The sequence below is a fragment of the Oncorhynchus mykiss genome, chromosome 10, assembly GCF_057628025.1.
Source record: "Oncorhynchus mykiss isolate SJ-2025 chromosome 10, ASM5762802v1, whole genome shotgun sequence".
NCBI lineage: Eukaryota > Metazoa > Chordata > Actinopteri > Salmoniformes > Salmonidae > Oncorhynchus > Oncorhynchus mykiss.
The window spans coordinates 30,806,597-30,830,000 of record NC_143031.1 but is presented as its reverse complement, the minus strand read 5'-3'; the positions used below and the strand labels follow the sequence as shown (position 1 = coordinate 30,830,000).

Genomic DNA, 23,404 nt, shown 5'->3' with positions numbered 1-23,404 from the left:
CACCTTTACAACTAGTCTGTCTCAGCTGCCGCCAGGGAAAGGGGTGATACATGTTCTCCACAACCTAAGGGCCAGCCCTAACTACATCTATCTGACGTGTGTGTGTGTGTGTGTGTGTGTGTGTGTGTCTGTCAGTCTCCGTCTGTCTCCCTCTCTCCTCTCTCCCTCTCTCTACGCCAGGGGTTCCCAAACATGTTCACTCGGGGCCCAGCATTGGGGAACATCCCATGCTCCCTGTCTTTCTATGGGCACAAGCACTGTTAATGACAAACTGTTCACACCCTTCTTGTTAGTGGAGAGAATTCTGCAGGTTTAATTATTTATTTATTTAATTCCTGCATTTCTACACTTTTTATGGTGTGCAAAGAACATTTCTACACTTTTGATGGTGTGCAAAGAACATTTCTACACTTTTTATGGTGTGCAAAGAACATTTCTACACTTTTTATGGTGTGCAAAGAACATTATGCATTTAAATTAAATGTTTTTCTTTGCCGTTTTCTACATTTTGAAGTTGCACCTTGTGCGTTCTACTAGTACAACTATCAATAGTAAGCTTTAAAATGTATTTTTTATTTTAAAAAATCAGATAAAAAATGGACCCTTTTTCTCTCTATTTTCGTGGTAGTTAGTCTTGTCCCATCGCTGCAACTCCCGTACAGACTTGGGAGAGGCGAAGGTAGAGAGCCGTGCGTCCTCCAAAACACAACCCAACCAAGCCGTACTGCTTCTTGACACAATGCCCACTTAACCCAGAAGCCAGCTGCACCAATGTGTCGGCGGAAACACCGTACACCAGGTGACTGTGTCAACATGCACTGTGCCCGTCCTGACACAGGAGTCAGTAGAGCGCGATGGGACAAGGACATCCCTGCCGGCCAAACCCTCCCCTAAACCGGACGACGCTGGGCCAATTGTGCGCCACATCATGGGTCTCCTGGTCACGGCCAGCTGCGACAGAGCCTGGACTCCAACCAGGGGGGTGGGGGGGCTCGACCCACAGTTTAATATCCTCAAGCAGTGGTTCCCACACAGCACACAGCATCCCACTCAAATCATGTCCAGCCCAGTTCACCAATTATCCTTCAAATGACATTAGCAAAACATGCATCTGATTTAATGACAGCTGTCATGACATTCCCTCAGCCCAACAGAGCAGGGAAGGGAATTGATTTCTTATTGGTTGACTCACACCCTCACACAGTGTGTGTAGTTGCTATGGCGCTAACTCTGGCTGATGAGCTCACTGACTGTAACTTCAGCCCACAGCTGTTTACTCTGTGTGTGTGTGTGCGTGTGCTTCAGGTTGCTTTGTATGATAAATCTCACTAGAAAGCCACAGTCTGATTGATCCCTGCTGAGACTAGTTATTGACTCAAGCTGTGGCCTTTCCTTCCTAAACTTTCTCAGTATTAACATGGTATAAATAGTCTCATCCCGGTCTGAAGCTTGCCTCTGACACATTCTCATTCAGGGAAGCACAAACGACTGTGGCGCATTGTCATGACAGCCTTTGCCCTCGCCATGAAGACGGCCTGTGATTGGCTGTGTCAGGGAGGTGCGAGTGTTGGGGAGCTGTCCATCAGGAGACGTTGGGGGAATATTAGAAAGTGACAGCAGGGGAGGAAAGGAGAGAGCGAGTGGGATGGAGAGGAGCGTGTCTGCAGACCAAGGGTTCACTACGCTTCAATGTAACCAGTGGGCCCTAAGGCACCGCTGGTTACACAACACACATCAACACTTAGAAGGGAAGAGGACAGTGATGTATTTGCAGTGGTACATCAGTGCAAGTATTGTGATAACTTTTGAGAGATATATCTTCCAAGGCAAAACTACTGTTCTCTTGTAGTTGTCTTCCATCTCATCTCTCTCTCTCTTTAATGTTTCTATATTTCTTACTCCTCTGGGGTGTTCGATGGCTTGGTAAAGAGACGTCCGGGTGTAACTGCAACAGTCATTGACCGATGGTACTGAGGCAGGGAATGGGGACAGAATACATCATCTGAATTGCAGACCGCTCAACTCCCGAGTGGCGTAGTGGTCTAAGGCACTGCACCTCAGTGCTAGAGGCGTCACTCCAGACTCTGGTTCAATTCCAGGCTGTATCACAACCGGCCATGATTGGGAGACCCGTAGGACGGCACACAATTGGCCCAGCATTGTTGGGGTCTGGCCGGGGTAGACCCTCATTGTAAATAAGAATTTGTTCATAACTGACTTGCCCAGTTAAATAAAGGTTAAAAAAGGTTTTTATAAATTAATCTCCAGTCAATCACCTTAAGCACAGTGGCACTTAAACACATATCTTATGATATAAATGCTTTATTTGTGCATTTAGAACAAATTCGAGACATGGCAGGCTCTGTCACAGAGTTCTACAGTAGCGTTAGGACTAAGTGTGTTACAACACTGCCTTGGTGCTGAGGGAGACTACTGCTTAACTTCCAAATGTGCCCCTTGTCCCTACTCTCTAGCTCCTAACCCCTACCCCCTATTAGAGGGCAAGATGGAGTTAATACCATATTGCTCATAGCCATCTGATCCTTTCAGAATTACATGACGTAGGCCTATTTATTTATTTTTTTTAACCTTTATTTAACTAGGCAAGTCAGTTAAGAACAAATTCTTATTTTCAATGACGGCCTAGGAACAGTGGGTTAACTGCCTGTTCAGGGGCAGAACGACAGATTTGTACCTTGTCAGCTCGTGGGTTTGAACTTGCAACCTTCCAGTTACTAGTCCAACTCTCTAACCACGAGTTGGATTGGAACAGAATGCTTTAAGCCTGACAGGCTGGCCCACAGTGTGAGTTAGTATAACACCTCTAATCATGTTGCTGTGTTTATCAGCCCATTAGCAGGGATCACATTGATCAAACTGCAGGCTTCTCCCCTCCTCCCCTAACCTCTAGAGCCATCATGAATGGAACACGCACGCAATCAGGCACATAGATACACATGCTGCTGCATTAATTTAATCTGAGAACACCGATAGGACATTGATTAGATTAAGAGGACTGTCATGCAGTCTATTGAGTGACCTCTGAACTCCACACATCTACTTGCTCTACCTCTGTAGGTATTTTTCTGATACCACTGATATTGGGTGTGTGTGTGTCATCCAGTATGAACATACTCCATTCAGTCCCTTGTTTATTTGCCTAACAGCCTACAACTCCAGCTGCCTCAGGAAGAACCAGCAGTGAAAGTGATTTAGAGTGAGAGCGTAACAATATCACACAAAGACTAACTGTTGGCTATTCAAAGCAGCCCTGAGCTCAGCGCTTTAGGGTCAGGAGAGGTTTTATGTCTGGCTGCAACGGTGATGGAACGCCACAGGACACTAAAGGAATTACAGAACATAGCTTGATATCCAATCATCCTTTATCTGTTAACACTCCCTTTAAATCACCTGCATTGACCATTAATCAGTAAGATCATGTAAGATCCTGCTGTGTGAATAACAGCATGTTTCTTATTGTACCACTTTCAATCTATCATTTACAGAACTGTCACTGTTGTAAATCACTGCTGGTGGTGGTTCCCTACCAGAGGCACTGAGGAAGTCCGTGGAAAACCCTCCATAGTTTTTATTTTAGTTCACCTTTATTTAACCAGGTAGGCTAGTTGAGAACAAGTTCTCATTTACAACTGCGACCTGTCCAAGATAAAGCAAAGCAGTGCGACACAAACAACAACAGAGTTACACATGGAATAAACAAACATACAGTCAATAACACAATTTGAAAAAAGAAAGACTATATACAGTGTGTGCAAATGGCGTGAGGAGGTAAGGCAATAAATAGGACATAGGAGTGAAGAAATTACAATTTAGCAAATTAACACTGGAGTGATAGATGTGCAGATGATGATGTGCAAGTAGTGATACTGGTGTGCAAAAGAGCAGAAAAGTAAATAAAAACATTATGGGGATGAGGTGGGTAGATTGGATGGGCTATTTACAGATGGACTATGTACAGCTGCTCAGATAGCTGATGTTTAAAGTTATTGAGGGAAATAAGTCTCCAGCTTCAGGGATTTTTGCAATTCGTTCCAGTCACTGGCAGCAGAGAACTGGAAGGAAAGGCGACCAAGGAGGTGTTGGCTTTGGGGATGTCCAGTGAGATATACCTGCTTTTAGCTCGTGCTACGGGTGGTGTTGTTATCGTGACTAGTGTGCTGAGATAAGGCGGAGCTTTACCTAGCATAGACTTATAGATGACCTGGAGCCAGTGGGTCTGGTGATGAATATGTAGTGAGTGCCAGCCGACTAGAGCATACAGGTCACAGTGGTGATGGTATATGGGGCTTTGGTGACAAAACGGATGGCACTGTGATAGACTGCATCCAGTTTGCTGAGTAGAGTATTGGAAGCTATTTTGTAGATGACATCGCTGAAGTCGAGGATCGGTAGGATAGTCAGTTTTACTAGGGTAAGTTTGGCGACATGAGTGAAGGAGGCTTTGTTGTGAAATAGAAAGCCGATTCTAGATTTGATTTTGGATTGGAGATGTTTGATATGAGTCTGGAAGGGGAGTTTACAGTCTAGCCAGACACCTAGGTATTTGGTCAGGTCAGAACCGTCCAGAGTAGTGATGCTACTCGGGCGGGCGGATGGGGCAGCGAACGGTTGAAAAGCATGCATTTGGTTTTACTAGCATTTAAGAGCAGTTGGAGGCCACAGAAGGAGAGTTGTATGGCATTGAAGCTCGTTTGGAGGTTTGTTAACAGTGTCCAAAGAAGGGCCAGATGTATACAGAATGGTGTCGTCTGCATAGAGGTGGATCAGGGAAATCACCCACAGCAAGAGCGACATCGTTGATATTTACAGAGAAAAGAGTCGGCCCGAGAATTGAACCCTGTGACACCCCCATAGAGACGGCCAGAGGTCCGGACAACAGGCCCTCCGATTTGACACACTGAACTCAGTCTGAGAAGTAGTTGGTGAACCAGGCAAGGCAGTCATTTGAGAAGCCAAGGCTATTGAGTCTGCCGATTAAAAATACGGGGATTGACAGTCAAAAGCCTTGGCCAGGTCAATGAAGACGGCTGCACAGTACTGTCTTTTATCAATGGCAGTTGTGATATCATTTAGTACCTTGAGCGTGGCTGAGGTGCACCTATGACCAGCTCGGAAACCGGATTGCACAGCGGAGAAGGTATGGTGGGATTCGAAATGGTCAGTGATCTGTGTATTAACTTGGCTTTTGAAGACTTTAGAATGGCAGGGCAGGATGGATATAGATCTATAACAGTTTGGGTCTAGAGTGTCTCCCCCTTTGAAAAGGAGTATGACCGCGGCAGCTTTCCAATCTTTAGGGATCTCGGACGATACGAAAGAGAGGTTGAACAGACTGGTAATAGGGGTTGCAACAATGGCGGCGGATAATTTTAGAAAGAGAGGGTCCATGTTGTCTAGCCCAGCTGATTTGTACGGGTCCAGGTATACGAGCTCTTTCAGAACATCTGCTATCTGGATTTGGGTGAAGGAGAAGCTGGGGAGGCTTCGGCAAGTAGCTGCGGGGGGGTGCGGAGCTGCTGCCCGGGGTTAGGGTGGCCAGGAGGGTAGCCAGGAGGAAAGCATGGCCAGCCGTAGAGAAATGCTTATTGAAATGTTCGATTGTCATTAATTTATCGGGGGTGACAGTGTTACCTAGCCTCAGTGTAGTGGGCAGCTGGGAGGAGGTGCTCTAGTACTCCATGGACAGTGTCCCAAAACTTTTTGGAGTTAGAGCTACAGGATGCAAATTTCTGTTTGAAAAAGCTAGCCTTTGCTTTTCTGACTGAATGCGTATATTGGTTCCTGACTTCCGTGAACAGTTGCATGTCGCGGGGACTATTCGATGCTATTGCAGTACGCCACAGGATGTTTTGTGCTGGTCAAGGGCAGTCAGGTCTGGAGTGAACCAAGGGCTATATCTGCTCTTAGTTCTACATTTTTTGAAGGGGCATGCTTATTTAGGATGGTGAAGAAATTACTTTTAAAGAACGACCAGTCATCCTCGACTGACGGGATGAGGTCAATATCCTTCCAGGATACCCGGGCCAGGTCGATTAGAAAGGCTTGTTCGCAGAAGTGTTTTAGGGAGCGTTTGACAGTGATGAGGGGTGGTCGTGGAGAGGTAACACTGCTGTTACTGTCACTCTACTGTAAATCACTGTCTGTTTTCAATTATTTACTATGGCCTTGCCTACATGGTGTAATAGTGCTGCTAATATCTGTGTGTGTGTGGTAATGATGCGCGGGTCAGCTGTTTGTTCACCCGCACCCTTCTGCAATTTCTAATAACCCATCCACAACCGCCTGTGAAAATCTGAGGCCCCAACCATAACCGACAAATGTAGAACATGCGCTGTACAGGCCTTTTTTAAGATAGGCTGATATTTCTGCTTATAATTTCCAACATTTTGGTAGGCCTTTTTTTTGCTAACTTGTTTATAATTAGATGCATGCAGCTTTTCTTCTGTCATTACTTGTTGCCCTAGAATACAAATTATGAACTGTTTGGTTCAAGCCCTGAATGCTGATGGGCTGAAAGCCGTGGTATATTTAAGCTATAAGGCCGGAGTAGGTGTGGTGTATATGGCCAATATACCACGGCTAAGGACTGTTCTTAGGCAAGACGCAACTCTGAGTGCCTGGATAGAGCCCTTAACCATGGTATATTGACCATATACCACAAACCCCCGAGGTGCCTTATTGCTATTATAAACTGGTTACTAACGTAATTAGAGCAGTAAAAATAAATGTTTTGTCATACCCATGGTATACAGTCTGATATATTGTGGCTGTCAGGCAATTAACATTCAGGGCTTGAACCACCCAGTTCAACAGTGAAATGCTTACTTACGAGCCCTTAACCAACAATGCTTTAAGAAGTTAAGTAAAAAAACCTGTATGAGAAAATACATTTTAACGAATAATTAAACAGCAGCAGTAAAATAACAAGCGAGTCTATATACAGGGGGTACCCGTACAGAGTATATTTGTGGGGGCACCGGTTAGTCGGAAGTTTACATACATACACCTTAGCCAAATACATTTAAACTCTGTTTTTCACAATTCCTGACATTTAATCCTAGTAAAAATCCCTGTTTTAGGTCAGTTATGATCACCACTTTATTTTAAGAATGTGAAATGACAGAATAATAGTAGAGAGAATGATTTATTTCAGCTTTTATTTCTTTCATCACCTTCTTAGTTGGTCAGAAGTTTACGTACACTCAATTAGTATTTGGTAGCATTGTCTTTAAATTGTTTAACTTGTGTCAAACGTTTCAGGTAGCCTTCCTCAAGCTTCCCACAATAAGTTGGGTGAATATTGGCCCATTCCTCCTGACAGAGCTGGTGTAACTGAGTTAGGTTTGTAGGCCTCCTTGCTCGCACACTCTTTTTCAGTTCTGCCCACAAATGTTCTATAGGATTGAGGTCAGGGCTTTGTGATAGCCACTCCAATACCTTGACTTTGTTGTCCTTAAGCCATTTTGTCCATTTGGAAGACCCATTTGCAACCAAGCTTTAACTTCTTGATGTGCTTCAATATATCCACGTAATTTTCCTTAATCATGATGCCACCTATTTTGTGAAGTGCACCAGTCCCTCCTGCAGCAAAGCACCCCCACAATATGATGCTGCCACCCCCATTTTTATGGCAGTTTTGGAGCAGTGGCTTCTTCCTTGCTGAGCAGCCTTTCAGGTTATGTCGATATAGGACTCGTTTTACTGTGGATATAGATACTTTTGCACCTGTTTCTTCCAGCATCTTCACAAGGTCCTTTGCTGTTGTTCTGGGATTGATTTGCACTTTTTGTACCAAAGTACGTTCATCTCTAGAAGACAGAATGCGCCTGTGTGGTCGGCTTTGTGGCTGTGTGGTCGGCTGTGTGGTCCCATGGTGTTTATTCTTGCATACTGTTGTTTGTACAGATGAACGTGGTACCTTCAGGCATTTGGAAATTGCTTCCAAGGATGAACCTTGTGGACCTTGTGGAGGTCTACAATAATTTTTCTGAGGTCTTGGCTGATTTCTTTTGATTTTCCCATGATGTCAAGCAAAAAGGCACTGAGTTTGAAGGTAGGCCTTGAAATACATCCACAGGTACACCTCCAATTGACTCAAATGATGTCACTTAGCCTATCAGAAGCTTCTAAAGCCATGACATAATTTTCAGGAATTTTCCAAGCTGTTTAAAGGCACAGTCAACTTAGTGTATATAAACTTCTGACCCACTAGAATTGTGATACAGTGAATTATACTTGAAATAATCTGTCTGTAAACAATTGTTGGAAAAATGACTTGTGTCATGCACAAAGTAGATGTTCTAACCGACTTGCCAAAACTATAGTTTGTTAACAAGAAACTGGTGGTGGTTGAAAAACAAGTTTTAATGACTCCAACCTAAGGATGTGAACTTCCGACTTCAAGTGTATATGTAAGTAGAGTTAATGTGGCTATGCATAGATTATAACAGAATAGTAGCAGTTTAAAAGAGGGTTCTGGGTAGCCCTTTGATTAACTGTTCAGGAGTCTTATGGCTTGGGGGTAGAAGCTGTTAAGAAAACTTTTGGACCTCTACTTGGCGCTCCGGTACCGCTTGCCGTGCGGTAGCAGAGAGAACAGTCTATTACTAGGGTGGCTGGAGTCTTTGACAACTCTCATGCATGCTTCAGTGTTCTGTTGGAGTAGACAACAGATCTAATGTTTGAGAAAACAGTAAGTGCATTCTACCCCATTAATTACACAATGTGTTCACTGAGGCATCAGTAAGACCAGGATCTCACTGTCTTAGTTTGACTCATGTTTCTTACCATTAGAGCAACTGAAGTAGGATAACATGACTCTGCTCCAGACTGGGAAGTTCTTTAGGAATGAATGGTCACAGCCAAGTGGCTGCTGATACTGTAGTTCACTGAATTAGTTTTTATTAGTTAGCAAGCTCTACAATGTGTGTTGGTTTCAAAGTTGGCACATGTTTCAGTGTTTCTACAAACTCTGTTTCTAGCAGCTCTCTCTGAAAGACCTTGTTTTGGCGCTGCATCACGACAGATAAAGGCCAGTCTGTCTCTCTGTGGTATTTCCCTCTGGCCTTTGCCAGAAAATGAGTTAGTGAATCATCAGCACAGTTTTTAGTGAAAGACTGTACAGTATGAAGGCAGAAATTGCTTCTCCAATAGAAATCCCACATCACACTTGTAGGTGATGTCATGGCGACGTTGGCTAGCTAAGCTCATGCGTAGAAATATTTAATCGGGTCTCACAGTCATCTGACGCCAAACTGCGCATCTGCAGACTGTCAAATCAAAGGAACTCCTTCGATATAAAGTTGTTTTTGATGAAAATGAAAATGTCAGTTTGTCACTTTCAGTTGTCTTTAGATTTCGAGACAATTAACACATCTAATATGGTTATATACGGCGGCCATCTTTATCTCCTTCTACACTAGTCTATGGGAGCTTGTACTTTTTGTCTGAATTCTAGAGCAGTGCCAGACGCGCATGTGCACACAGCCTTTCTGGTTATTGGTCACAGTTGTACACTTCATTTTTCCTTGCAGGCAGTTCCACAGGTTTCACAGTTAAACACTTCCTTTATTTTATTTTACCTTTAATTTATCCTAATCAGGATAACAGAGTTAATCAGGAGAGATGATGAAGACCACTTCCACACTTATGTACTCTAAACACTCAGACACAAGGTATTCACACTGACTAATATCCACCCTTACGTACTCTAAACACTCAGACACAAGGTATTCACACGGACTAATATCCACATGTACGTACTCTAAAACACCCAGACACAAGGTATTCACACGGACTAATATCCACACGTACGTACTCTAAAACACCCAGACACAAGGTATTCACACTGACTAACCCATTAGCACACATTAATATTCACATAGAGGAACACATGCAGAAACAGGTACACACAGATAGAAATACACAGGCACAAAGGAACACACACACGTCCGCGCAAAGAACATGAAAACAGGAACACAGAAACAGACAGACCAGCAAACCTATGAACAGAGAGCAGTGGAGACCGACAGTAAAGGGCAGTGTGTGTCAGTGGAGGCTGTAATTGATACCTTTCCAGAATTCTGTGCCAGTCGTTACCACGAGCCCATCCTCCCCAATTAAGGTGCCACCAACCTCCTGTGGTGTGTATGTGTGTTGGAAAGCTGCAGGCAGTGTAGTGAGAGCAGAGAGAGAGCGGAGGCCCTCTTGCTGGCCTACATTCACCGTATTCCCCGTATTAGACCGGAGGGCCTTCCCAGTCTGCAGTGCCCTCATCCCCTCTCAAACCCCTCACACTGGATAGTTGCACCATGATGGGAGGTGGCATTTTCAGCTTAATCTGTGAATCTTCCCACTGGAATTTTGGGACAGTTACCAGAGTTTTTGCAACTCTAGGTTCACTATTATAATTTGACTATTTTAGATGATTGTTTGGCTTTCTATTCGTCTTATAGGCCTAAATCCATTCTCCTTAAACTAGATCTGTCTTTTCTCTCACAAGCATTCAGGGCTATGTGCCTCTGCAGATAATAGAAGGGAAGAGAACCTTTGGGATATGCAATAAAGAATTTAGAGTGTAGCCACGCAGCATGACGATAGGATTATGCATCACATAATAAATAAATACTCTCCTGAGATTGGATTGAATGGGTTCAAGTCCACATTTTGTATTTTAGTTGTCTAGCTCTAGCAGATGCTTTCATCCACAGTGACCTAAATCCATTCTTAAATCAGGCATTCTGATGAGGAGTCTGAATCACATAATAACAACATCGAGGTCAAAACCTTCAGAAAGGTGTTTAGTTCTGGTGTGACTGTGGTGCTAGGCTGTGTTTACACAAGTTAATCTCATATTTGATATTCCTTTTCTGGTTTGATTTACCATACACCACAATGCCAATATTTAGATTTCCTGTACTGGTTAACGACGACATCGGCTACTGGTCTCACAGTTTTATAAAAAATCAATGATGCTGAAACAAGATTTACACAATGGCATAAAAAGGGTTTGTGGTTTGAATAAGGCATATGGTTGTTGTTAGAGTAGGTGTATATAGCCCTGTGCCCAGTCAGCTGGCTCTCAAGTCCCTGTCACCCAGCAAAACAGATGGTCTGCTTCATATTAGGGCTCTATTGTCTATCTAGGCCTATATCCCACTGGGGATTTCAGATTCTGTGTGATACCCCTTTTATTTTTCAATTAGGAGTCATTTGTCAGTGGTATCGCAGCTAGATGCGTTCAAAGCTGCTGCTCTGTGTGGTCTATGGAGACAGTCTTTCTGCTCACGAAATCCAGACAAAAAGAGAGATTTTGGGGATTTTCACAAAATGTAATCCATAGAATAGTCCCTTGGAGAAAGGATTGTTGACATATTTGACATTTGTATCTAAAAGCATAAAGATTTTTTTATAATCTAAAGCATATTTATTGCATTTTGGCCTCACCTAGGGTTCTAAGTTTCCTTTAATGTTTCATTTGTAGGTGCTACAAATCAAAGATTGGTGTCATATGAAGCTTTACTGCTTGCTCTGTAATATGAGTAGTATTTTCATTCCATGATTTATTTCTGTATCTTGTTGAACATGAGATATGCTACAGGCATATCAAAGCCTATTCCAGTGTGGCGTCACTGACCGTTTTAATATATTCAGCACTATTCAAACCTTGTCTCTGGACCACTCAGGAACATTCAACACTTCTTGGAAAGCCATTCTGGTGTGTCTTTACAATTCAAATGTGTGTAATTGTCCCGCTAAAAAATAAAACTCTATTCCAGGGTTAGGTTTTCAGATGACTGGGGCAGTTTGATGACTGGGGCAGGTTTTCAGATGACTGAGGCAGGTTTTCAGAAGACTGGGGCAGGTTTTCAGAAGACTGGGGCAGGTTTTCAGATGACTGGGGCAGGTTTTCAGATGACTGGGGCAGGTTTTCAGATGACTGGGGCAGGTTTTCAGATGACTGGGGCAGGTTTTCAGATGACTGGGCCAGGTTTTCAGATGACTGGGCCAGGTTTTCAGATGACTGGGCCAGGTCTTCAGATGACTGGGCCAGGTCTTCAGATGACTGGGCCAGGTTTTCAGATGACTGGGGCAGGTTTTCAGAAGACTGGGGCAGGTTTTCAGAAGACTGGGGCAGGTTTTCAGAAGACTGGGGCAGGTTTTCAGAAGACTGGGGCAGGTTTTCAGAAGACTGGGGCAGGTTTTCAGAAGACTGGGGCAGGTTTTCAGAAGACTGGGGCAGGTTTTCCTCAACGTTTTACCTGGTTTTTACTCCTTTCACGTTTCAAGTTGTTATTGTCACATGCCCTAGTACAGTGAAATGTATTTCTTGCTTGCACTTTCCCAACAGTGCAGTAGTACTATTTAAAGTCCTTAGTGATTTGGAGACCGAAGAAGTCGAAACTCTTAGGGCCATGCACACACCCCGTGTGTACATGGGGCCCCAGTGTTGAGGGTCAGCATGGCGGAGCAAATATTGCCTACCCTTACCACCTGGGGTCGGCCCATCAGGAAGTCCAGGATCCAGTTGCAGAGGGAGGTGTTTAGTCCCAGGGTCCTTAGCTTAGTGATGAGCTTTGTGGGCACTGTGGTGTTGAACGCTGAGTTGTAGTCAAGGAACAGCATTCTCAGAGGCATTCCTCTCATCTAGGTGGGTAAGGTCAGTGTGGAGTGAGATAGAGATTGCATCGTCTATGGATCTGTTGGAGCGGTATGCAAATTTGAGTGGGTCTAGGATGATGGAGTTGATTTGTGCCATCAAAGCACTTCCTGATTACAGATATGAGTGCTACAGGGCTGTAGTCATTGTGGCAGGTAGCCTAAGAGTTCTTGGGAACAGGTAGGATGGTGGCCAGCTTGAGACATGGGGATTACAGACTGGGACAAGGAGAGGTTGAAAATGACTGTGAATCACCCAGTTCCCTGGATCAGCGAAGGCCCTCGTGCATGGCTCTGTGTTTATCATGCATGAAATGCATTGAGTTTGTCTGGTCGAGAAGCATCGTTGGGAAGATCACGGCTGGGTCTTCCTTTGCACAGTAGCCCCTGCCACCTGCGTCGGAGCCTGTGTTATACCACCTTGTTCTTATATTGTCCTTATGCTTGTTTGATGACTCTGTGGAGGTCGTAGAGGGACGACTTGTTTGTGTCCTCAGCTGTAGCCTCGGGGTTGGCTGGGATAGCCCTTAGTGCGGTAGCCCAGTCCTTCAGTTTAGTGCCATCCTCAGTCTAAATACAGGGCTTTTGATTGGGGAAGCAAAGAACTTTCACTGTGGATACAAACTTGGCGATGCATTTCTTATTTCTTTTGATCTTTTGATCTCCCCAGTCCCTGCTGGTGACAACCATACCCATAACATGATGCTGCCACCACAATACTTGAAAATACAAATAACACTATTTGACGTGTAAAATAACACCATTTGACCAATCAGGACCTGAATATGACTGCGCGTCAAATAATATTTAACGCGTTCATAATTTTTTTTGTGTAGTTATTGCACTCACTCGTATTTCATATGTCACAACGATTCATCGATACGTATGCTATGATGCTGATAAAGTTGTCTCGCTCACCTACAGTACTTATAAAAAAACCCAGCTAGCTCATGGATGCAAACAATGTTCTTCCCCAAAAACATAACAAAACGACACACAATCTGTTTCAGTAACTATGTAGCTAGGTGTCATCTAAAATAACCCTAATTTATAAGACAGTTCTTCTTAGATTAATGGTGGTCAGACCCTTCTATGTGAAGCTAGCCACAATAAGGATTCGCCACAATAGTGGACTTTGCGGTTAGCCTTCAAAATGAAAGTATGGCATAATTCTACAATTTGTATTCATTTGCATCACTGTCAATGACACTGTTATTTTGAAGGCAAACTGCAAATTCCACTATTGTGGCTAATCCTTATTGTGGCTATTTTCACAACCTCACTAGCCAGATGAAGCTAGCTGGCTGCTTATAACATTAGATTTGGGCAACAGGGTTAAGTAGCTGGCTAACTATTTAAGTTAAATTTCAATAGGCAAACAACAAGTGGCAACCTAGCTAATACTTACTCACAAGGATTCCTAAATCATTGCTAAGAATAATGAAAATGACTGCAGTTTCTACTGGTCATTGTTTTCAGGCGGGTTGTATTGGTGCTAGCTTGGTACCAAGCTAAAGCTAGCTAGCTACCCCAGAAGTTGCTGGTGAACAAATAATGCTTTATTACCTACGCGGTAGTGTAAACACATCATTTGTGGCCGTTGTTTGCTTGTTTGCAGACTTTTTTGTACAGCTTTGACAGTGCTACTGTATCTTTTTTGACACGCTAAGACCCAAACAGCGTTCCATAGTATGTATGTCGTGAAGCTAATAGCAGTGACACTATTCCTGTGTAACTCCGGTAGGGCAACTGAAAAATAGAGCACTTGGTTGTGTGTACCGGTGCTCAACCAGTCGGTGAAAGCCAACATCACCCACAACAGAGAACGGTTGATTGTCAAGGGCAATGAATGACATTTTCTTGGCTTTAATGGATTTCGCCTTTGAGTTGTCTCTCAGACATTTTCTTACTCTTTCAAATGACTGCTCGATCCACACAGCAGACATTGTGGGCTAGGTTAGGAATGCTGTGTTGCATGTGTAGTGCAACATTTTACATGGCGTCATTATACTGTAGCTTTGACATCGGTTTTTAACATCTGCATTAAACTAGACATCGGGCCGATACCGACGTTGGCATTTTTAGCTAATATCGGACAATTCCAATATTTTCACCGATGTATCGTGCATCCCTAATACTAACCCCTGTTTCTATCTCTCCCCCAGACTTCAACTATAACACAGACGGGTATGACGGTGATGCAGCAGAGGATCATAAGAGTCAGGACAGTTCAGAGACCATGCCCTTCATAGATGAGTCCCCCACCATGTCCCCGAGCCTCTGTGCCCGTGGCCCCGATGGAGAGGCCATCTCCCCCATCCCCCCAGAGGGCCTGCTGCCCGGGGTGAGTCACACACGGAGGACAGGACCGTATTGTAGAGGTTGCTGGGGCTGAGGTTTCCTCTTACTCCTCACAGATTTTGCTGTCAACACTTCCTATTCCTAACATTGTGACTACTTCCTGCAGGCGGATCTCTTCAGGCCTGTGTAATTAACAGTAATTAACCACTAGAGTTTTATCTTCATGGTAACACTACAGGTGTTGCATTCATGCACAGCCTCTGTCTCTAAATGAGACACATGTCAGAACTCAGCACAGAAGCAAACCCATATAATATGGTAGCTTTGCCATAAGTTTAGTATGTAACCTGTATGTCAAAGGGACAAGAAATAGCTTAGCTTTAGCTAGCTAAATGGTAATGACTGTCTGAATGGTTATACACTAACCCAACAGTATGGAATACCATAAACTCTCTCAATGAGTAGGGGCCAAGGGGTACCATACTAGTGCCAGTGGTGGTAGTAGTGACAGTAGGCCTGTGTGTGTGTGGGTACGTGCATTTATCATTATCCTCACACACTGACCCTCTCTGCAAGGACAGAGCTGACCCAGTCCTGACCCTTATCTTCCACACAGGCCACTGGCTGACTGAAAGGTCAAATGGATGCCAAAAGGTGATGGAAAATAGCTGATGCTTGGAGTGTGGTTTTTTAGTGTTACTCCCCACTGTAGTGTGAACAAGGAGACTGTGTTTATTCAGACAACAGTGTCAGTTGTTCCAACAGAGTAGCCAGCAATCCTCTCTCTCCCTCCTACATCATTATGTGACCCTAGTGTTTCTTCTTTTACTATGGTACAGTCCACTGATACATCTCCGTCTCCACCTGGTGTTGGGAGACGGACAGAGCACCAACAGACCTGCTGTAACTTCTGCAATGGGCTTACACAGCAAATAGACCTGCTGTAACTTCTGCAATGGGCTTACACAGCAAATAGACCTGCTGTAACTTCTGCAATGGGCTTACACAGCAAATAGACCTGCTGTAACTTCTGCAATGGGCTTACACAGCAAATAGACCTGCTGTAACTTCTGCAATGGGCTTACACAGCAAATAGACCTGCTGTAACTTCTGCAATGGGCTTACACAGCAAATAGACCTGCTGTACTTCTGCAATGGGCTTACACAGCAAATAGACCTGCAAAAGTAGTGGTCTTCTATCTGACCCTACCCAAATAAATTCATTTTTTAAATAGGGACCGGTTCGAATGGACCCAAGGACCACCAAACCCAGCCCCATTTATACCCGGTCGGCTCCACATCCGGTCTGATGAGTGAGGGAAACAGCAGAAAAAAAGAAAAAAAATAGCTTCGTTATTATCTGAAGTTGTAATGCACACAGGGCTGCATGCAGAGCTGAATGGAGCTAGCAGCAGTCCCACTGTGTGTGCACCTGAGTGTAGGCGAAGGGTGCAATTGTGGCCCACAATTCAGCACTTTCCTGCATGTGGACATTCTTGCATCTGCAGGAACACCTCTTTATGCTTCTAATTTCTGAGCTTGGACTCGGTAGGACTCGGTAGGACTCGGTACACAGGCGGGAGGCACTCCAGAACAGTAGGTGGCGGTAATGCACGATAACGTCGGATGCCAACCGTCAATAAACCCAACAGAAGAAGGAGACTCGGGCACTGCTTTGCTGCAGTTGTGTTAATGATGGTGAGGACAGGTATTTGGCAGGCGTTAGTGAAGGATCCTGGATGCTAGCTAGGACTCCGGTACACAGCTGGCGGGATAGGTAGCTAGCACACCGGTAGACCGTGTACTTTGCCCCAGCCTGTTGGGCACTGTTTTTCCGCAGTTCTGTTAACAACGGCGAGGGCAGGCGTTCGGCAGGCGGGAATGCCTGCTTCCGCAATTCGGCTTGTTCCTGCATCACACGCTATTGGAGTGGCGCGAGGAGATGCTGTTCACATTTTATTTGTTTATTTCACTTTTGTTTACCTACTTCACCTGCTTTGGCAATGTAAACATATATTTCCCATGCTAATAAAGCCCTTTGAATTCAATTGGTAGAAAGAGACCGCAGCAACCAAGCCGACTCGGACTAGTTACTAACTTCTAGCTGCCAAAGCTAAGTCATTTATCATCTGATCTGAATACATAGTACCTGTTTGACTGAGTCGATAAATGAAAAGAGAAGCTTTAAGGTTCTCCTTCCATCAACCATCATCCCTATCTCCCATTGGTCAGAAGATCAGCATGTTGACCACTGACTGGTTGGCTTGCAGAGCTCTGAGGAAAGGGGAAACACTCAAACCCACATCGAAACCTTTTTCAATGACTTGCAGGAACCATTTCCCTATTTGAAGGGTGAGGAAGACTGGTTGCTGGTGTATTTGAGTTTCACATCCAGTTTCTTTATTCATGTAATATCCTCAATTAATTTGATCCAGAATGTAATGTGTCTCTACACTTGAGGCGTGGTCAATAGAGGTGAAAACAAGCCATGTGGTTCCATTATTTGCATGTTACATATTTGAGGAACTTAAAAAGCTATGCATGCTTATCTCTTGCGAAATGCAGGTTGAAAGTTTGAGCTTCTGGAATTGTAAATACAGCACCTAACAGAACCTGTAGAAGTGTGTGATTTGACCATAGTTGTATTTTGCTGTGGGTGTGTCAGGTCATCTATGTCTAACAGGGTAGAATAGTACTTTGACTAGATCTTTTCATGGACACTATTTGAGGCCCTCTCCATGGAGCCTTAAGGGAGGACTGTGTGTATTGCTATTGGACAGAGGGAGGTCCTCTTCACAGGCCTGACGTGCTGGACCACACAGGGAGCATGGGTATTTTAGGTGATAACTTGTTGTCCATGCATTTTCATTTGTCTTGCACTGTACGCTTTGTATGTGGTGGTGTTTCTTTGGTCACAAAGCCATTATGTCAGTCTACTTTGTGGTTGTGCAGAAACCTGTATCTATTCAGGAAACTACATCTGGAAAGCACCAGAGAGTGGGAGACCTGGGAGTGGGAGACCTGGGAGTGGGAGACCTGGGAGTGGGAGACCTGGGAGTGGGAGACCTGGGAGTGGGAGACCTGAGAGTGGGTGGGAGACCTGAGAGTGAGTGGGAGACCTGAGAGTGGGTGGGAGACCTGAGAGTGGGTGGGAGACCTGAGAGTGGGTGGGAGACCTGAGAGTGGGTGGGAGACCTGAGAGTGGGTGGGAGACCTGGGAGTGGGTGGGAGACGTGGGAGTGGGTGGGAGACGTGGGAGTGGGTGGGAGACGTGGGAGTGGGTGGGAGACGTGGGAGTGGGTGGGAGTGGGTGGGAGTGGGTGGGAGACGTGGGAGTGGGTGGGAGACGTGGGAGACGGAGAGGAAGGGAGAGAGTGGGAGACGGAGAGGGAGGGAGAGAGTGGGAGAGGGAGGGAGAGGGAGGGAGAGAGTGGGAGACGGAGAGGGAGGGAGAGAGTGGGAGACGGAGAGGGAGGGAGGGAGAGAGAGAGTGGGAGACGGGGGGGAAACGGAGGGGGAGACGGGGGAGAGAGAGAGTGGGAGACGGGGGGGGGAGAGAGAGTGGGAGACGGGGGGGAGACGGGAGAGAGAGAGGGGGAGACGGGGGAGAGAGAGAGTGGGAGACGGGGGAGAGAGAGAGTGGGAGACGGGGGGGGGAGACGGGGGAGAGAGAGAGTGGGAGACGGGGGGGGGAGACGGGGGAGAGAGAGAGTGGGAGACGGGGGAGAGAGAGAGTGGGAGACGGGGGGGGGAGACGGGGGAGAGAGAGAGTGGGAGACGGGGGGGGGAGACGGGGGAGAGAGAGAGTGGGAGACGGGGGGGGGAGACGGGGGAGAGAGAGAGTGGGAGACGGGGGGGGGGAGACGGGGGAGAGAGAGAGTGGGAGACGGGGGGGAGACGGGGGAGAGAGAGAGTGGGAGACGGGGGGGGGGACGGGGGAGAGAGAGAGTGGGAGACGGGGGGGGGACGGGGGAGAGAGAGAGTGGGAGACGGGGGGGAGACGGGGAGAGAGAGAGTGGGAGACGAGAGAGAGAGAGTGGGAGACGGGGGAGACGGGAGAGAGAGCGGGGGAGAGAGAGCGGGGGAGAGAGAGCGGGGGAGCGAGCGAGCGAGCGGGGGAGCGAGCGACGCAGGGAGGGAGCGAGCGAGCGGGGGAGCGAGCGACGCAGGGAGGGAGGGAGCGAGCGAGCGAGCGACGCAGGGAGGGAGCGAGCGAGCGAGCGACGCAGGGAGGGAGCGAGCGAGCGACGCAGGGAGGGAGGGAGCGAGCGAGCGACGCAGGGAGGGAGCGAGCGAGCGACGCAGGGAGGGAGGGAGCGAGCGAGCGACGCAGGGAGGGAGGGAGCGAGCGAGCGACGCAGGGAGGGAGGGAGCGAGCGAGCGACGCAGGGAGGGAGCGAGCGAGCGACGCAGGGAGGGAGGGAGCGAGCGACGCAGGGAGGGAGGGAGCGAGCGAGCGACGCAGGGAGGGAGGGAGCGAGCGAGCGACGCAGGGAGGGAGGGAGCGAGCGACGCAGGGAGGGAGGGAGCGAGCGAGCGACGCAGGGAGGGAGGGAGCGAGCGACGCAGGGAGGGAGGGAGCGAGCGACGCAGGGAGCGAGCGAGCGAGGGAGGGAGCGAGCGAGCGAGGGAGGGAGGGAGGGAGCGAGCGACGCAGGGAGCGAGCGAGCGAGGGAGGGAGCGAGCGAGCGAGGGAGGGAGGGAGCGAGCGAGCGACGCAGGGAGGGAGGGAGGGAGGGAGGGAGGGAGCGAGCGAGCGACGCAGGGAGGGAGCGAGCGACGCAGGGAGGGAGGGAGGGAGGGAGGGAGGGAGGGAGGGAGCGAGCGAGCGAGCGACGCAGGGAGGGAGGGAGCGAGCGAGCGAGCGACGCAGGGAGGGAGGGAGCGAGCGACGCAGGGAGGGAGGGAGCGAGCGACGCAGGGAGGGAGCGACGCAGGGAGGGAGCGAGCGAGCGACGCAGGGAGGGAGCGAGCGAGCGACGCAGGGAGGGAGCGAGCGACGCAGGGAGGGAGCGAGGGAGCGAGCGAGCGACGCAGGGAGGGAGCGAGGGAGCGAGCGAGCGACGCAGGGAGGGAGCGAGCGAGCGACGCAGGGAGGGAGGGAGCGAGCGAGCGAGCGACGCAGGGAGGGAGCGAGCGAGCGACGCAGGGAGGGAGCGAGCGACGCAGGGAGGGAGCGAGCGAGCGAGCGAGCGACGCAGGGAGGGAGCGAGCGACGCAGGGAGGGAGCGAGCGACGCAGGGAGGGAGCGAGCGACGCAGGGAGGGAGCGAGCGACGCAGGGAGGGAGCGAGCGAGGGAGGGAGGGAGGGAGGGAGCGAGCGAGCGAGCGACGGAGGGAGGGAGGGAGCGAGCGACGGAGGGAGGGAGGGAGCGAGCGACGCAGGGAGGGAGCGAGCGAGCGAGCGACGCAGGGAGGGAGCGAGCGAGCGACGCAGGGAGGGAGCGAGCGAGCGACGCAGGGAGGGAGCGAGCGAGCGACGCAGGGAGGGAGGGAGGGAGCGAGCGACGCAGGGAGGGAGGGAGGGAGCGAGCGACGCAGGGAGGGAGGGAGCGAGCGAGCGACGCAGGGAGCGAGCGAGCGACGCAGGGAGGGAGCGAGCGACGCAGGGAGGGAGCGAGCGACGCAGGGAGGGAGCGAGCGAGCGACGCAGGGAGGGAGCGAGCGAGCGACGCAGGGAGGGAGCGAGCGAGCGACGCAGGGAGGGAGCGAGCGAGCGACGCAGGGAGGGAGCGAGCGACGCGGGGAGGGAGGGAGCGAGCGACGCGGGGAGGGAGGGAGCGAGCGACGCGGGGAGGGAGGGAGCGAGCGACGCGGGGAGGGAGGGAGGGAGCGAGCGACGCGGGGAGGGAGCGAGCGAGCGACGCGGGGAGGGAGGGAGCGACGCAGGGAGGGAGGGAGCGAGCGACGCAGGGAGGGAGGGAGCGACGGAGGGAGGGAGCGACGGACGGAGGGAGGGAGCGACGGATGGAGGGAGGGACAGAGGGAGGGAGGGAGCGACAGAGGGAGGGAGGCAGGGACGGAGGGAGGGACAGATGGAGCGACGGAGGGACAGAGGGAGCGAGCAACGGAGGGACAGAGGGAGACGTGGGAGTGGGTGGGAGACGTGGGAGTGGGTGGGAGACGTGGGAGTGGGTGGGAGACGTGGGAGACGGAGAGGAAGGGAGAGAGTGGGAGACGGAGAGGGAGGGAGACGGAGAGGGAGGGAGAGAGTGGGAGACGGAGAGGGAGGGAGAGGGAGGGAGAGAGTGGGAGACGGAGAGGGAGGGAGAGGGAGGGAGAGAGTGGGAGACGGAGAGGGAGGGAGGGAGAGAGAGAGTGGGAGACGGGGGGGAAACGGAGGGGGAGACGGGGGAGAGAGAGAGTGGGAGACGGGGGGGGAGAGAGTGGGAGACGGGGGGGAGACGGGAGAGAGAGAGGGGGAGACGGGGGAGACGAGAGAGTGGGAGACGGGGGAGACGGGAGAGAGAGAGTGGGAGACGGGGGGGAGACGGGGGAGAGAGAGAGTGGGAGACGGGGGGAGACGGGGGAGAGAGAGAGTGGGAGACGGGGGAGAGAGAGAGTGGGAGACGGGGGGAGACGGGGGAGAGAGAGAGTGGGAGACGGGGGAGAGAGAGAGTGGGAGACGGGGGGGGAGACGGGGGAGAGAGAGAGTGGGAGACGGGGGAGACGGGAGAGAGAGCGGGGGAGCGAGCGAGGGAGGGAGGGAGGGAGGGAGCGACGCAGGGAGGGAGGGAGCGAGCGAGCGACGCAGGGAGGGAGGGAGGGAGGGAGCGAGCGAGCGACGCAGGGAGGGAGCGACGGAGGGAGGGAGGGAGCGAGGGAGGGAGGGAGGGACGCAGGGAGGGAGGGAGGGAGGGACGCAGGGAGGGAGGGAGGGAGCGAGCGAGGGAGGGAGGGAGGGAGCAACGGACGGAGGGAGGGAGCGAGCGACGGAGGGAGGGAGCGACGGACGGTGGGAGCGACGGAGGGACAGAGCGACGGAGGGACAGGGAGGGAGGGAGGGACAGAGGGAGGGAGGGAGGGAGGGACAGAGGGACGGAGGGACAGATGGCGCGACGGAGGGACAGATGGCGCGACGGAGGGACAGAGGGAGCGAGCAACGGAGGGACAGAGGGAGGGAGGGACAGAGGGATGGAGGGAGGGACAGAGGGAGGGAGGGAGCGACAGAGGGAGGGAGGCAGGGACGGAGGGAGCGACGGAGGGACAGATGGAGCGACGGAGGGACAGAGGGAGCGAGCAACGGAGGGACAGAGGGAGACGTGGGAGTGGGTGGGAGACGTGGGAGTGGGTGGGAGACGGAGAGGAAGGGAGAGAGTGGGAGACGGAGAGGGAGGGAGAGAGTGGGAGACGGAGAGGGAGGGAGAGAGTGGGAGACGGAGAGGGAGGGAGAGGGAGGGAGAGAGTGGGAGACGGAGAGGGAGGGAGAGGGAGGGAGAGAGTGGGAGACGGAGAGGGAGGGAGGGAGAGAGAGAGTGGGAGACGGGGGGGAAACGGAGGGGGAGACGGGGGAGAGAGAGAGTGGGAGACGGGGGGGGAGAGAGAGAGTGGGAGACGGGGGGGAGACGGGAGAGAGAGAGGGGGAGACGGGGGAGAGAGAGAGTGGGAGACGGGGGAGACGAGAGGGAGAGAGAGAGTGGGAGACGGGGGAGACGGGAGAGAGAGAGTGGGAGACGGGGGGGAGACGGGGGAGAGAGAGAGTGGGAGACGGGGGGAGACGGGGGAGAGAGAGAGTGGGAGACGGGGGGGAGACGGGGGAGAGAGAGAGTGGGAGACGGGGGGGGAGACGGGGGAGAGAGAGAGTGGGAGACGGGGGAGACGAGAGGGAGAGAGAGAGTGGGAGACGGGGGAGACGGGAGAGAGAGCGGGGGAGCGACGCAGGGAGGGAGCGAGGGAGGGAGGGAGGGAGTGACGCAGGGAGGGAGGGAGCGAGCGAGCGACGCAGGGAGCGAGCGAGCGACGCAGGGAGGGAGGGAGGGAGGGAGCGAGCGAGCGACGCAGGGAGGGAGCGACGGAGGGAGGGAGGGAGGGAGGGAGGGACGCAGGGAGGGAGGGAGGGAGGGACGCAGGGAGGGAGGGAGGGAGGGACGCAGGGAGGGAGGGAGGGAGGGAGGGAGGGAGGGAGCGACGGACGGAGGGAGCGAGCGAGGGAGGGAGGGAGGGAGCAACGGACGGAGGGAGGGAGCGAGCGACGGAGGGAGGGAGCGACGGACGGTGGGAGCGACGGAGGGACAGAGCGACGGAGGGACAGGGAGGGAGGGAGGGACAGAGGGACAGAGGGAGGGAGGGAGGGAGGGACAGAGGGACGGAGCGACAGAGGGAGGGAGGCAGGGACGGAGGGAGCGACGGAGGGACAGATGGAGCGACGGAGGGACAGATGGCGCGACGGAGGGACAGAGGGAGCGAGCAACGGAGGGACAGAGGG

At 50.5% G+C, this 23,404-nt stretch overlaps 1 protein-coding gene across 5 annotated transcripts in view; it reads left to right on the top strand.

Annotated features, from left to right (window-relative positions):
• The window catches only part of LOC110533635 (active breakpoint cluster region-related protein), a 244,852-nt gene that overhangs the window by 73,543 nt on the left and 147,905 nt on the right, over window positions 1-23,404 (top strand). For all 5 annotated transcript variants that reach the window (XM_036990050.2, XM_036990049.2, XM_090186342.1 and 2 more), the window contains exon 2: window positions 14,844-15,022. In XM_036990050.2, the coding sequence (XP_036845945.1) occupies window positions 14,844-15,022 (179 nt within the window). The remainder of the gene's footprint in view (window positions 1-14,843; window positions 15,023-23,404) is intronic.